The sequence below is a fragment of the Hetaerina americana genome, unplaced genomic scaffold (genome assembly GCF_022747635.1).
Source record: "Hetaerina americana unplaced genomic scaffold, ioHetAmer1.1.p SCAF_1, whole genome shotgun sequence".
Taxonomy (NCBI): Eukaryota; Metazoa; Arthropoda; class Insecta; order Odonata; family Calopterygidae; genus Hetaerina; species Hetaerina americana.
Window position 1 is genome coordinate 3,328,656 of NW_027286069.1, and position 16,818 is coordinate 3,345,473.

Genomic DNA, 16,818 nt, shown 5'->3' on the forward strand with positions numbered 1-16,818 from the left:
TTCGTTGGCTCTCGTCCCCGCCGCTGTATATTATTCATTAATTATTATCCAGTAATCCCGGCTATTTTTCCATATCACCTCGCATAGACCTAAAATATCTATTTTTCCCCTTTCCATCTCTCGCTTAATATTCTCCAGTTTAGTTGTCCTCATCATCGTCCTAACATTCCACGATCCTATTCTAACTAATGTGGTCTTCTTCTCCTGCGTCTTCCTTCCTGCTGCCGCCTGTTTTCCCTAGCAAGGGTTTCGTGGGATGACGACCGCGGAACCTTGACTCCCCCGCTGCCGGGCACGACACACGACCGATTGGGCCGAGCCCCGTAGTTTCCAGGCCTCAAAATCATATGTATATATATATTTATATATATATATATATATATATATATATATATATATATATATATATATATATATATACATAATATATTGTTGATAAATAAGAGAACTCTGTAGAGAGCTGAGTCTGTAGAGTTCTGATGAATAATTTATTCTTTTATCAAAAAAATGCCCTTAATACTGAACACTGTCTTTTGTTTTCTATGATCTTTCTCGTTACCTATGTAGCAATAGTGACATTTTCCACTTAATTATAGAGAAAAGCAAAATTTAAAAAGAAAAGCCGAAAAAATTCCTGATCAGAATGGCTGGACGGCTTCTGTGCCCTTTTTAATCCAGAATTGTCTTTAATTTTGCTTTTTCTTTTCTTTATCTCTCCTTTTCTGTCACCGGGGTGCTGTTGACGCAGACGTGGGTGTGCGGTGAGAGGCAGCCATGCACACCAACGTGAACATCGAGAGGAACTCTTGGCGCCTGCCCCCGGATGAGACGGTGCAAGTCGCGGACCCCAGGTCCAAGAAGGAGGTGAGTGAGACGCGCCCACCCCGGAAAAGAGCCACCCCCCCTGCCCTCCCCCTGCCCCCCACGACGATAAACGACTCCAATTGCCCAGCATCAACCCCATCCCATCCTCCCGGAGATCTGGTGAAAAACAACTTGCGAATTTCTCCACGGATGTTTCCAGCTCATAGTGAAAGTGCAAGCCGCTTTTTGCCTTTCATTCTTGTTCCTCTTCAGCGCTAAATAAAATTACTACTGAATAGGTTTCTGAATCGAAAATAAACTATGGACATATGTAGTGATTCGCAGCTAGGTTCATCGGCCATGTTTTTGGCGAATGTTTATGAAGCCGCTCACAATTTATAGTTTTGCTAAAACTATTTGTTACATTGATCATCAAAGTTTCCCTTTTGGTTCCATGAACGGTTAAATAATCTCTGCAATGCACATTTTATTAGCACAAAACTATGGTTTCACGACGGCGTATCATCATTAGGTGAACATGATGATGGTGCACGGTAGTGAAACCATGGCCGTGCGGTAAAAAAATGTGATTTGTGGGATTGCAGAGTTTTTTCACGATTCCCGAAATATGGAAAAATTCCACAAAGTTAAGCCTGAGGCAATGTCTTACATGTTTGGTGTTGGATTGCAATAGTGTCGGAGATGATCTTCTTGGAAAGCAACACTTCAGAATATTCAGAATCATGCTCACAAATTTGTAGGAATGGGGTCATCAAGATTTACAGCCACTATTGCACCTCGGATTGATCAACATAGCCAATCATACAGTGAATAAAACAAAAAATATTAAAGCAAATTTGCAAATTTAACGCTACTAAGTTTTGGTTGATAACACAAAAAAACTCTCGATTTAAGTATTTTAAAGGTGTGATCAATTGAATAAGCCCGTGAGAAATGTCTGTCGGAACTGGACGCACGAATGGCGATACACATTACGGTTGACTGTCTCTTGCCTGACATTTAAAAATGTAGTTGATTATTCACATTATAGTTGTAGTTTCATAGTTTTTTCTTACTAATTATAATTTTTGCAATTTTGAAGAATACCGGGGCAGGGTATTGAAGTGTAACATTTGGGAATAAATCTATTCTCGGACAAACTTCCGAAGGGTAAATTCCGTTTCGCAACGTTTATAACGCGAACTGAAGTTACGTAACGAGATATGGAGAGTGTACGTATGAATAGCTCTGCTTAAGCAATTGTAATGATTTTTATGTTTCTTAAGAAATTAAAGTGGTCCACATATTTCTGTTCTGTTCTTCAAACTCTCATCTGATTAGAAGTATTTGAACGTCAAATCTCTGAGCGTATTTACCCAAAGGATTGAGTGGATTGGTATTGATTGCATCGTGAAGGAAGTTCCAACCCTATCTCCGCGGCGTTCTCTCGGTTTTGCGGAGGGAACACTCTTATTCAAAGGCGGAAGGGCTGTTTCATCCCTGCCTCTCGTACCCACGCCTCCCGATAACGCAATGGATTTTGTCCAGTGGGCGGTCACTTCCCGGAATTTTCATTTTCGTTTCATCTGTAAACGTCTCACTTCAGGAGAAAAAAAAAGTTTTTACCCCAAATCACTTTACTCTCCTTCTCTCCCCATTGAGTTCTCGATAAAAAAATTGTGATTTCAAATTAAAACACAGATAGTGTATGAATAGCCCCATCGTTGACGAACAGCCCGAGGGTAAAAAACCCCGAGCACACGATCGCACATTTAGATATGCCGGAGTAATAATAATCTGATGAAGCAAAAAGTAAAAGAAATGGCCAGTCCATGACCAGCAGCTGAAAGGGCGGAAATAGAGGGAGGCGGGCATGAAATCGGCGGATCTGACGCTGGGCGCCGGGCAGCGGAAAATTCGAACGCGAAGAATATCACTTCCGGTGTCCGTTCCACCTGTCATGTTTTTCAGAGGGTTTTTAACATGGAAAAAATGATTCACTTACTAAAGGTTATCGTGATATTTTTAAATCTAAGTACCAACCTACAAGTGTAACCACATAATAAGCAGCACCATATGCTTCCCCTTTAAAGCTTGAGATATTAATCGAAGCAAAAATATTTAATGGAAATTTAATTCCACGATATCATCAATAAAAGCATCCGCTGCTTGATGAATAGTTAATAAGATTAAGACGGGCCTGAAAAATAGGAGAAACAACGTAAATCTCTTTGTCTGAGGCACATTTAATTGATTTATTTTATTAATATTTTCATTCACGGGAAATCTGTGGAACGGTGTTCTTTGTTTCCATAAAGATTTACCATAGATGCGAATGTTTTACTATAACAGGATTTTTCATAGAGTTTTCCATCCTTCTACTCGTCGAAATTGATTGAAGAACCGTTAATGATGTTGAACTATTAGTCTCGGAGTTGATGAAATGTTTTTTATTAAATTTTCCCAGTTTTAATGGAGTGCACTGAAATAGCTATAAAAATACAGTGTTGTAATATATTCATGAATGACACAATGTAGCAATGTCAATTAAACTGCATAAATCTGATTTCGACATTATCTTACTTCCAAGTTAAAAGTCTAAGTGGTTAATGAATTCAAATCGTATTTGGATTGGGTTATCTGAAGTGGGTCCGTCGGAAACGAGACCTTGGAGATAAAAATTACAATTTATTTCAATATGACTTTTCACAAATTCTATATGCCAAATTTGCTTTAAGAATAATCTAAATTATTCAAGTGAAACTACAGGTAAACATATTGAGTGAAAATGTCATATCTGTGAAACAATTGTGATGACAATGTTTTTAGGGAGCCTAAAATTTTAATAGCCCATCAACTCGGACATACGTTATCCTATGGTTATTGGCACTGACACTTAATTTAATTTTGCATCATTGAAACTCGAAAAATTGTGAAACTAGTTTGAACTCGCGAGGTGGATAAATGTATGCCATGCTAATTTCTGCTTACAATAGCCACACTTACATGTTTCAACTTTGATTATTTTTGGTGTTCCCTGAAATAATTATTAGATTTAAATACAGGAAACAAAACGTGTAAGGGAATGTGCATTAAGTAGAAGAAAGAAATGGTGACAATATTATGAACTAATACTATCGAAAAGAGACTCACTTTTCTTCGTATCATATCAGTCTCTACCTAAATCTTTCTGTAACTTCTTCGTGCATTTATGCATATCCATTCAGAATATTAACAGTTCTCCTGTTGAATGTGACTGATGAGCAGCAAAAAAAACTTGGGACGATATTTTCCTTAAAAAATATTTACTAGTTTCCAGTGAGGCAACGATAAATGATTTCGCTTCACATATAAAATCAAAATTATGATTTATATGACAAAAAAGTAATCACTATATTTACAAAGCTCCACCAACCATGTCGCGAAACTGTGTCAAGATGAAAGCGATAGAATGCAAACGAAATTGCGGAAATTAACTTCCGGATATATACTTGCATGATTAACTTTATCAAGTAAAGGACATTTTATCATAACATTACCGTGCAGATGATATTAAAATATTTTAAAGTAAATATTCGTGATCTCACAAGGTTTAAAAGACCCATTTATTAATGAGTGACCACAATGTTTTATACGCATTACTTATTATCCAAAAATTTAGAAGTTTCGTAGATTTGACTCTTGTATTTAGTCAGAGGCTGCAGCGTTGCAAGTTTAAATACTCGAATGTTCAGTTCTCCCACGCCTGCTTCCGATGATGAAGCATTCTTTCCACGGTGTATCCTCACTTCGGACATCGGGAAAAAGTCATACGGGGAAGGCATGGTCCTCAGGCAACACGAGGGAGGAGTACAACATGTATACCACCTCACATTGATTTTCGCGGGGTATTCACCAACAACATTTTCGATCTGTGACCGAGCACTGTTGTGGTGCAGCATCAAGCCTATTGCTTTGCAATGTGGACTTATTCGATTGATAGCTGACAGAAAATTCCGCCTGTTGATTGAAATAGAAATTCCCTTGGAAAATCTTCTGTACGTCCACAAAAACTCTCCATTCAAAAACTCTCGTCTGATCGTGCTGGTACTACACGCTGACACATTAGTCCATGAACATTGAAAAATATGAAAACCATAACATTCCCCACAGAAGTAACTTTGGGTTAGTCGAAACCTTAGGCATTTTTTTGGTGTTTGTGATGCCGTAGATATCCGCGCAGAGGTCAGCTATTCGCTCAGACGATCAAAATGGTATAGTCAAGTTTCAACTGTGGTTTTAACCATCGAAAGAAACCCTTCATTTTCCCTTAACATCAACTTCAAATGTGGACACACCTGCAAGAGAACTTTCTCTTGCTCGCGTCTGAAAGGTCTCGGAACAAACCGCGCAGAAACACGACTCATGTGTAACTTTTCGACCAACGTGTTTGCCTGTTCCTCAACCAATCCCTTATCAACATAACGGTGGCAGCTAATTAAAAGTGCATAATTTCTGTAAGTGCTTTTAATTACACTCTAAAATATTCTATCACAGTGAAAAAAGCGACGCTAATGGTTATTTCCGCGAACAATTCCACCTTCTTTAGAAATTTTTCCCTTCTTTAAACATTTTCCCTTCTAGCTTGTGAACCATGAAGCCTTCAATAGTTTACCTTTAAAGAAGGACATGATCTTCCATCTAACACAAGTATAAGATGTTAAAGATGCTTATAGAAGGAATACGGTCCGTTTCCAAGGATGGATGCCCATCCAAAAGTTTCCTGTGCAGAGGCCTCGTCTGATGATCTGTCTAGGCACAAGGAAATATTCAACGCAGTTATGCTAGTCATGTGTGAGTGTTCGCAAATACCATGAAGTAATGATCGCAAATTTCAAATGCATATACATGTTAATGAAATAAGGAACCCATTGCATTCGTTCACTGGATTTTATTGTGGTTGAACTAGTTTCAACCATTAAGCATCATCATCAGGTACCTTGGGCGTAAGCTTAAGCGTTGAAACTAGTTGTACCTCAATATAATCTGGTGGACGAATACATCGTGTTCCTTATTTAATGAGCACGAACTTCCACATAGCTGAGTCGGAAACCATCGAATTCAACAATAACCTGTTGTCAATAATTGCATTGAAAAACCATCGCAGAAACTAAAACTCACTTGATTTGATTATCAAATTGCATTTTCATATGTACGTAGCTAAAATTGCGTTTTCAGGTGGTTACTTATTATTCCGTATTCCATTTTCGGAAAAATAGAAAAAATTAGGTTTTGCTGTGCTTTTGCTTCAATCTGCATTTTGGACTTCATTAAAATGCATTATAATGTTGTTCTGATTCTTATTATTTCTAAGATTTCTATTCATGTAAAAATATTCGTGAAACAAAACCCAAATCAAACTTCAATCTCTCAACGATAAATGCTGATTTACTCGCATACCATCTAATTCATTTCCACAGGAATGACTGTGATGCAATTTCGAGACACAACATTTCAAAAAGTGATACGGCATTCCGGTTTTATATTATACGGATTTTTTGCCATCCAAAACATGTAGTGATATGTAGTGTGATATATTCACATTCCGAAAAATATTTAATCATCCTGTACATCTCTACCCATGTAATAACCCTATTCTTGAGTTTATTTTAACCGCTACTAGCAAGTATTGACGGTAAAACATAGTTAAGAAAATGACATTGGATGATTGACTTCCCTATATTGGTGATAGGGCTTATAGGTTAGATTCATAACATAAATGAGTATATGTATATATAGATAAATAAATAAATATATATATATATATATAGTATATATAATTGTGAGTGTCCTTTCTTTGTGTTTCTAGTATATTCTAAAAATCTAAATCTGTGTTTTTACATATTTGTGCGTCGCCGAAGAGCGTTCCATGTCGAAGATATTTTATATATATAAATATATATATATATATATATATAAAACTCATTTATATAGAAACAGATATACATATATATTTATATTTATATATATGTATATATATATATATATATATATATATATATATATATATATATACTATTAAATATTGCTTTCCTCTTTCAATTACGAGTTTAAGCATTGTTTCGTAAGTCTAAGATCGTCCCGTTACGTGGGCCACCTCTTGCATTGCCATTACAGAATACGCGTGTGTTATCTCCAATATTTTTTTGGAGCAATTAGCAAAAGTAAAAAAAATACTCGCAAAATGCGCGCATGCGCATGTATTTCATGGAAGTCTTAAACTTTGAACAATGGATTAGTGAGGAGGCGAGATGAGTTCAAGGGTTTTACGGGGATAGGGGTTCGAAGAGAATAGGGGAGCGAAGGCGAAGTTGGGATACCGCAGGGTTTAAAAACATCAGTGGGTGACAGAGCCCTCTGGAGTTCTCCCGGGGATATATGATAGCGGGGAATTCCATTAATTTTGGCCAGCCCTCGTTAATAGTGCGGTGAGTCCACGAACTGAAACTATTCCCAACTTATTCGCTTTATCAGCCGCGGCGCCAAAAGAAGCGGAAATCCCAGGAGGAGGGGTCCGCCTCGTCCCGCTCACCGCGTGCCGGTTTAAAACACGGGCCGCACTCACACTCCCTCCGGAGGGCCCACGGGAATGAACCCATCAAAATTAATCTTTGGAATAAGACGCCAAACAGCGCAATCTGTTTGTTTTCGGCGCGACCCGGAGAGGTGATTTACAAAGAGCCATTTTTCACTGTCAAACAGTGTGATAATTTACCGACAGGGAAATCTTTTCCAGAAATAAACAAATCTTCATGTAAAATTAATTAATTGGTAAATAAATATGCTATGAGTTAAGGACTCAAGAAAATAATACTGAAAAATTTAACACGAAGGGTAATTTTTTGTTGAGGAAAAAGTAAAAATATAGATTGGAGGTTTATGGCATGTGGATATGGAGACAAAATGGACGGAGAGAACAAAAGATGAATTCCTAGGCAAGATAGTCGAAGAGCGAAAGTTTTCGGGATACGAGGTATGTCCAGAGGGGGGTATCCAGCCATGCAATATTTTGAGAAAAATATTGCATGGCTGGCTTTTAGGCTTTAGTCCCCTTCGAAGTACTCCTCTTGGGACCTTATCCCAGAAGCAGAAGAGATGCTGGGACACGCTTATCCCAACATACCTGTATCTTCTGCTTTTCAAAACAATCGGCAAAGTCCTTTTTCGGTATGGTCATCAGCTGACTCGTCGCATTCTCTTTTACCTCATTAACCGAAACACCGATCTTTTCTCTCAGGAATATAACCGTAGGACCAACACTATTCTCCCATGTCAGCTTATTAAGAAAACCTGGGTCATCGTTTGCATCTTGGAGCAAATCCCCAGCAAATGAGGCATGAAATTCTTGACGTTGAAGAGTGAAGTGAAGTTGAATAGTGTCTGCAAGGGTTGCATTCTTGCCAAACGGCTTGATTTATTTTTGGCGTCTATTTTCTTTCCAATTTTCACTCGCATGGTTGTTGCTGATTATTTAAGATCTGATGGATTATTCTTCTGTCGCTGTAGCGCTTTCGGTATCATGTACACCTTGTTTCAGTCAGGATTGTCGAAGGTCTTAACCAAGCCCACGAAACTTACATAAGATAATAGGTTGTTTACGTGTCCAATTAATTTCGGCCAGTACCCCAAAGCTGAGTATTACTTCTCTTGACCCTCGGGTTTTCCTGCATCCGAGTTGGTTTAGCGGGAGGTCTTCTTCTATCATTCCGTCTCTTCTTCGGCAAATTATCCAAGCAAATGTTTCCGAAATGTGAACGTCAGGCTCAATGCTTTGTGTTATCCCCATGTATCTATTCTTGGGTTTTTGGTATAGCAACCATCACATTCTTTGAAGTCTTATTGTAGTCTTCTTGTAGATTTCCTTTGTCGTAACTATATATGGTGTTTGTAAATATGTTGTACTTTGCTCTGAGCCAGAGTTCCTCGACTACATCTCCTTTTCTTTTGTCAGCTCCTGCTGCCTTGTTTTTCTTCAGGTCTTTCACAGCCCTGTCGAATTCGCTACCCATTGTCTCCGGATTCCATTCATCTTCATCTACCATCTACTGACATCTACCACAATTTCTTCCTGATTCATGTCATCTTAAAGTCTTTTGGACCGTTGATAGAGTCCTTTCAATATATTTATTCCTAATGTCTGCGTCTTCTGATTGTATCTTTCCATGGACATTTTGAACGTTGTTGTGATTTTGTTTTTCTTTCCCCGAATTGTCTCCTTATCAGTTTCTTTACATTAGCCGTTTCCCTTCTTTATGCTGCCACTGATTTCTGCTTAGCAGTTTTTATCCATTCTTTCCCTGGCATTCTCGCATTACTTGGTTGGACACATTTTTATAATGGGTTACCTTAGTTTCATTTCATGGATTTTTATATTTTCTTCTTACCTCTCGGAGTTTTCTTATTCGATCCATTATCGATGATCTCTTACATTTCACCACCTAACTCGATAGCTTTTCATCTTCGGATACTATTTTATCAAATGAAATGAAATTACTGACTTTGTGGTTTTACACACATTATTTTATATTCCATACAAAAGTGTGCGGAATTGCAAAATCAATAATTTAATTTCAAAATTTTATGTAAATTCCATAATGTTACGATGGGCACAACAAAAATACTATAGTCTTTATTTCCTTTCGCTACCCTACATTGTTAGTATTATTCATTCCTTTTGTTTTTCAAATGATGGTAACGGTGAACTTTCCTCTCGCTTGATTTTCTTGCAATATATTTGCGTTCGATATGGGTTCCTGTGTCACTTTCTTCATCCTCTCGCATGTCAGGCGGCTGTCCATGACCAACTGGTTGTGATGGCTATTTATATCAACGCCGGAACAACTCTCACATTGCTCGCTTGGTTCTTGTGCTTTTTCCACGCTAGGATGTAGTCCGATTGGTTTCGATCTTATCCTGTTCACCCTGGCAAATTCCATGTGAATCCAAAGATGCTAGGAGAGGGTGTTTGCCACTTCTATTTCTCTCTTAGAACAGAATTTCATCGCACTTTCTCCGGCAGCGCTTCGTTTTTTCATTCCGAATTGTTTCTAGCTGCTGACCACATCGTTTCATTACGATTAGGTTTCCCTCACCTTTTTGCGAGTCCTCTGACCTATTTCCAGTTGAACGTATGCATCTTTCATTTCTTCTTCTGAATGAAAAGATACGTTTCAGGCGTGATTTGGTGGAATATCATGATTAATTAAAAATTGGAAATTTTCCACAAAATAAAATTTAATGCCACCGGTTTCCATGTAACTACATCACCATCAGGTAACGACGATAATGTTGTAGTTACATTGAAACCGGTGGTATTAAATTTTTTTTGTGGAAAATTGCCAATTTTTAATTAATTCTTCTGAATGGTTGAACGACGAAATTTACGCCTCAACTAAAATTTATCATGAGGATCTCCTTCCAAATTCTATCATCAGAATCTTCTCATCGCATTGCCTGGAAGATTACATTCCCTCTTTCCTTCTTCCGCACGATCCTTACTCCTAAATGATTGTGGTAACAGTAGGGAATGACTAAACTAATACCATACATGTAATACGAATGGAACAAACGCGATTAATTATCCTATTATGGACAAGGTAAACCTCTCTTATCGACTCTCGATCATAAATGCATATGCTCTATTCATAAGGCGCCACAATTGAAACCCATTAGATTCCCACTCCATAACATGTTGATTCGTACACATCAATTGCCATACGTGATCTACCAAAAAAGGGTCTCTCTCGGGAGATAATATTTTACCATAGGTAAAATGAATGGATGTATTTTTTAAAACCATTTTCTCCGTCACATTTGATTCACCAAAAATGTGACGGAGAAAATATTGGATTTATACTGTTGAGTACCTGATTCAGAATTCTATGAATGCGGCCCTAATCGAGTTCCGCTGTCGATGCATATATTACCGCTGAGCGTCATCCGTCTGCGACGAGCACGAGTGTGTGTGCGCGTCTGTCTGTCTCGGTGTGAGTCCGCGCGTTTGAATCGATGTCGGCCAAAACGTGGGCGAAACGAGGCAGGGATGACTTAGGGGCTAAGGGGAGGAGGGGGTGGCAGCCGTCGGATAGGTGACGTCACTAAGGGGGTTAAACTCCCCCTCGCCCTTCATGGGGAAACCAACTTTCGTTGACGTCACAGAGGTGGAGGGTGAACCAATAGCCGATAGCGGTAATGGACTGCTAGTTTTTGAGATAAAGGGTGATAGATTGACGGGAAAGAGGGAAGGAGAGATAGGGAGGAATAATTCAAACAAGGACCAGGATTATGGGATTGCGTGTTCAGGGTTGGACAAAAACACTCCTATTTTTATTAAACATTAACAATAAGTGCAAATCTTATTCCATCAAATGTGAACTGATATCCACTAACAAGTTCCACGCAAACCAAATTTCAAATTTTGTTTTCTATCGTCATCAGTTTCATAAAATCTACGCACCCCGTGATTGTGTGTGTGCACCTATATACATGTGTGCATATACATATATATCTATATATATATATATATATATATATATATATATATATATATATATATATATATATATATATATATATAATACTTCTTGAAAGTCTCACAGACGTGAATAATAATGTATAACACTTGGCACTAGTGGACACAGACAAAAACACAGAAACACACAAAAAAGAGACTCACTAACTTTCGAATTTTCGGTGGTCGTAGCCACCTTCATTGAGGAAGAGAGGGATAGAACTGAAGATAGAGTTCTATCGCTCTCTTCCTTGATGAAGGTGGCTACGACCACCGAAAATTCGAAAGTTAGTGAGTCTCTTTTTTGTGTGTTTCTGTGTTTTTGTCTGTGTCCACTAGTGCCAAGTGTTATACATTTTATATATATATATATATATATATATACATATATATATATATATATATATATATATATATATATATATATATATATATGTATATATGTATATACATAGATGATTTCGTCGAAGTAACACGGAAGTGTTGAATAACAAACTTGGAGGGCAACAAACAATATAAGAACACATAAAAAGATCACTCAATAACGTGTGAGTGATCTTTTTATGTGTTCTTATATTGTTTGTTGCTGTCCAAATTTGTTATATATAGGTATATATAATATTTTATATATATATACACACACACGAGGTCTGTGTAATAAATACAAGGACTGAGGTCATAAAGAATTTATTTTGCAAAAATTAGGCAACAACGATTTTGAAGTACTCTCCCTTTGAAGTACTCTCCATTCGTTGCTGTGCACTTATTCCATCTTCTTTTCCTTTGTTTGAAGCACCCTTGGAAGTCCTCGGCAGTTAGGCTTCTCATCATCAGTTTTCTCGTCGTTTCTTGATTTATTGTCTCCTCATCTTCTCAGCGATGTTCCCTCATCACATTTTTGCATTAGTGGAATAGGGAAAAGCCGTAGGGGGCGAGATCTGGCGAATAAAGTGGATGATCAAGGATGATGATTGAAGTTTTTGCTAGAAGCAGGCGAACAATCAATGCTGAATGTGCAGGTGCATTGTCATGGTGAAGGATCCATCAATCGCCTTGAGTCAAATTTGGTCGCACGCGATCTCTCCAACGCTTGAGAATTGTAGCGTAGAACTCAGTGTTTACTGTTTGTCCTTCAAGAAGAAATTCATGATGAACAGCAGACTAGACACCCAAGAAAACCAGAAGCATGACTTTGGTTTTCGATCGGCTTTTTCTTGATTTTTTGGTTTCATTTTATCCTCTTGAAAACGGATGTATTCTTCAGAGCATTATCTCCGTAAACAGCTGTCAACATTTCATCAATTTCTTGATAGATTTCACCGCATTTCACCAAAAAACTTGATATTGATTCGTTGCTCCTTGATTTCGCCAAATTCTAGTTTCGACAAACAGTTGAAACAAGGACAACAGAAATTGACATAACTGGCACCATACGCACAGCTCGACGATCCGTCATTCACAGACGGCTGCTTGGGTCTCAGGCAACTAGCACCACTAGTGGACGGGGGCTATAGTCCGCACCATGGCCACCATATTGTAATTAATGGACAGACCTCGTATATATAACCATAACCATAAACACAGTAATCAACCCGAAGGTTGGTTGGGTAGCAGATGGTAGATTTCACCCACTACTAAGCCTGTGTACTAAGCGAGTGAAATTCACACATAGGTAGGGTTTAGGGGGGGCCTGTTCCTTTCCCTGTGCCGGTTATGGTTTCCCAGGAAGACCTGGTACCCGAAAAATCACTGAGCTTGGGTGGAGCTGCAGGGGCCCAGATTGCCTTGCCCGGGAATCGAACCCGGGACCCCTCCGGTCAGCAGTCCAACGCTCAACCCCCTGGACTACCGCCCGCGACCCACCTCGTATTTGGGGAAAGGGAGAAAATGGATCACTGTGTCACTGTTTCAAGGTGTGGGGAAAGCGCGGGAAAGAAACGTACTTTGATTAGAGTAGCTTTTAGAAATGGATTAATTTTTTTGATTCTAGCTGTTCTAGGGTATCAAGGTTACGTCAAATATTTGGAAAAGACAATAATAACACTAAATATCACCTTTAATTGGTGAGAGAGCCATAATTTTATTTTTATCGCTATTTTGTTTAAAAAGGCTCAGTCTGCGATGATTTACGTGTACATAGTATTTACGTTAAAGGAATCTTGATGGCTTCCTAATTAAAAATAAAACGAGCAAGTGTTGAAAAGAACAGATTGTTCTGCGTGAATACTTTAAATGTAAATAAAGTTGATGAAAGTAACTACTGTTTTTAATTTGAATTGATGCAGAAAATTCAAGTCCGAGCACAAACAATCCATCGGTAAATATTCCCAAACACCGCTAAAATTTCCCTTTCACTGCCTGAATGCATTTTTGTAAATCAGTCAGATAGAAATGGTAAAAACCACTGTTTCCTATGAATAATAGAAATTACTGTTTCGTGCGGTTCGTCAGAAGAGGGGATACTTGTGGGTTGGGGGCGTTAAACAGAGTGGCATACGCAGTCGTAATCAGTGATTGGTTGTTGGAGAGATAAGGAGAGGAAGGTAGAAGATGTATCGAAACCTGGTCTACCTGAAGATGATGTAAAATATCAAAACCCGGCCGTAAGATACACCTTATGTAGTGGAAAATTGCTTCTATCTGTTCTTTATTATGTTCGAATTCCTCCACACCACGCCTGAAACTACTCCATTGGCACATTTTGTTTTTTCTCAAAAATATCAAATTTGCCATTTTTTTTAGATTAACTACCAAGTTCCATTTCTGGCATCATTCCGAAATATGGTGTGCGAACACTAAAGAGAATGAAATCAGCTGAATTTACTTTAATTATCTATCAGTGAGTGAATCATTTCACCAGAATATCCATCCAAATCAAAAGAAGAAATTGTAAATTGCCTGTTGTAAATGGAAATTTTAAATGCAGCCAGGCTACCACAACCGCTTCAAATTGATTTTGCCATGCAAAACAATTCGGCAATGGCTAAATCCGCTTTACCCGTACCGTAGCATTAACAATTGGCTTCATACGCTGTCGTGCGTACTGTCGCAGCCGCAACTTTGGCGTCCATCTCGCGTAGGAACCAGGATTATAGTTTTTGGAGCAATCATTCCAAGTGCTTAACATTTACGACACGATAGTTAATATTATCGCATTTTCTCGATCCTATTAATTCGTAAAACATTCCCGTTTCATATGGGAAGAAGGGAGTATTTTCCACCGCATTCAATGAAACGGATTACATTCTATCAGTTCAGGATTATTGGCGAATTGTGAACGCGAGATAAAAATGCAAATAATTGCACGGGTATCCATTTTACACCGTTGTTTCCATGAAATCCATTTGCGAACAAATATCGGATGCATTCATAAAGTGGAATAGCTGATAGCTTGGAGACATAAAAACGGGTACTAAACAATTAATATTTCCTACTTCTGAGTAATGGTCCCGGAAGGATTTAAAGATTACGTGGAAATACACACTCACCCCATCCCATCTTCATTCCTCACATAAAACAGATCCGAGGGACGGGCAAAAAAAATCATTTCTCGGTGGATTCTCGTTAATTTTGGAGCCATGAAATGGATCACTTGGGACGTCGCACTCCTGGAATCCTAGCTATTCCAGGAAACGGATTCCCAGGAGGAGGAGAAGGGATTGGCCTGGGATCGAGGAGCAGAGGGAAAACCTATATCCTAGGCACCACTTGGGGGTCAACACCCCGCCCTCCCCCACCAATAATGGCACTGTCTTCAGCCGAAATCCTTTCTCAGAACCACATTTTCGGAGGCCAACACCCTGAGAGAATGGGTGGACGCCGCAAACAAAAAAGGGATACCGCAATTTAAGTGGAAAACATTTCAATTGGACGGAGGATTAAGTCAGTTGCCGCTAAAATCAATGGAGTACAAAGGAGTTGAAAGATGTCTATTATGGACCTTCAAACCATTTACATAATTACCAGAATGTATCTTATTCAGAACGCAAACGAATGAAAATGAATTTGAGAAGTCGAAAACAACATGTGGTGAATCATTCCGAATGATAGCAGTGCAGTTATTACAGGTTTATTCCCACTCTTCTCACCCTATGGCCGTAGATTGGAAGTATAAGCATCGGGGCTTCTGCCATCCAATTTTTATATTTACTAATTTTAGTCAAAGTTAATATTTTTATGGAGTGATTCTAATTTTCATCTTTAAAATAAACTTTCAAATGCTCTATTAAATATTTGTCGGTAATATTCTACAGATTTTATTTCATGGTACTACGCGTTTTCCCGACTCACGGCATCATGTACATCATGTATCGGCAACTTGTACCTCATTATGCCGCGTTATATCGTTAAATAAATTCTGTGAAAAATCACAAACCCATTTAATATGAATATTAAACAATTCCACCAAGTTTAGCCTGAAAGTGTAAAGTATGTTTGCCAGTAATTAACGTGATTAATAATTTTATTTGAGAAATAGTTGAGGCCGATACTTTTTGGATATCCATTTGTAAATCACAAAGAAAGAATAAAAAACGTGTGTTTCCACAGGAAAGAATTTATCACTGTGGACTAGTTTCGCCACACTGCAGCATCATCTGGACCGATTACTAGAAATTCACGCTCACGTTTGATATATATGAGTGTGTATGGTGGTTGTGTATGGAGCCGTTGAGTTCGGGGAGGGGGGTAGAGGTCAATATTGATTCGTAGGTAGTAATTGTGGAATGTCTCGGAGGTAGTAGTGGAGAGGTAAAGGTGGTTGCTAGTGATGGTTTCCCTTCTCCGTGCACAGGTCAGTGTGGCCAATTGTTCGTGGATGTCCCTCCGTGTAACCCTTCCACCAAACCCTTCACCCATCCCGGTTTCTCTCTTTCCGATCACATCCACACCCACCCCGGTTTCCTCCTCCTTCACCCCCCACCGCCATCCCAGGCCCAACCCCACCCATTGACTATATGTACATATAAATATATATGGGTCGCGGCGGGAGTCCAGGGGGTAGAGCGTTGGACTGCTGACCGGAGGGGCCCGGGTTCGATTTCCGGGCAAGGCAACCTTCAGCTCCACCCAAGCTGTGTGATTTGCAAAACATTTCTATTAACAGAAAAATAAAGAAAATAACATTGAGTAATCTGTGGCACAGAATATACGAGGAAAGAAATTATAAGGCAAATCAAATCATTAGATTTAATCAAAAAATAATGAGAACCTTCTTCACAATCAAACTCCCCATAGAGATGTGAATTAAGTATTAATTGAAAATTGATATCTGAATGAAATAACTTTGCAAAATAGTTAATTATTTTTGTAATAAACAAAGAAAGCTTCTTGATTTTAGATACAAACGGCGATTAATTCACAGAAAAAGCGGAGCTTTAGTTGAAAATGTTTATAAATTCCATGCCACAATGTTATACTAGTAATAATGCTTACATTAATTACCATGGTCAAATGCGAGAAAAAAC

General features: G+C 38.5%; 1 protein-coding gene across 1 annotated transcript in view; it reads left to right on the plus strand.

Moving 5' to 3' along the window:
• Window positions 1-16,818, plus strand: part of LOC139687572 (inactive dipeptidyl peptidase 10) — a 599,750-nt gene that overhangs the window by 307,913 nt on the left and 275,019 nt on the right. Inside the window, exon 2 of the mRNA XM_071584792.1 lies at window positions 749-864. Coding sequence (XP_071440893.1) covers window positions 775-864 — 90 coding nt within the window. The 5' untranslated portion in view covers window positions 749-774. The remainder of the gene's footprint in view (window positions 1-748; window positions 865-16,818) is intronic.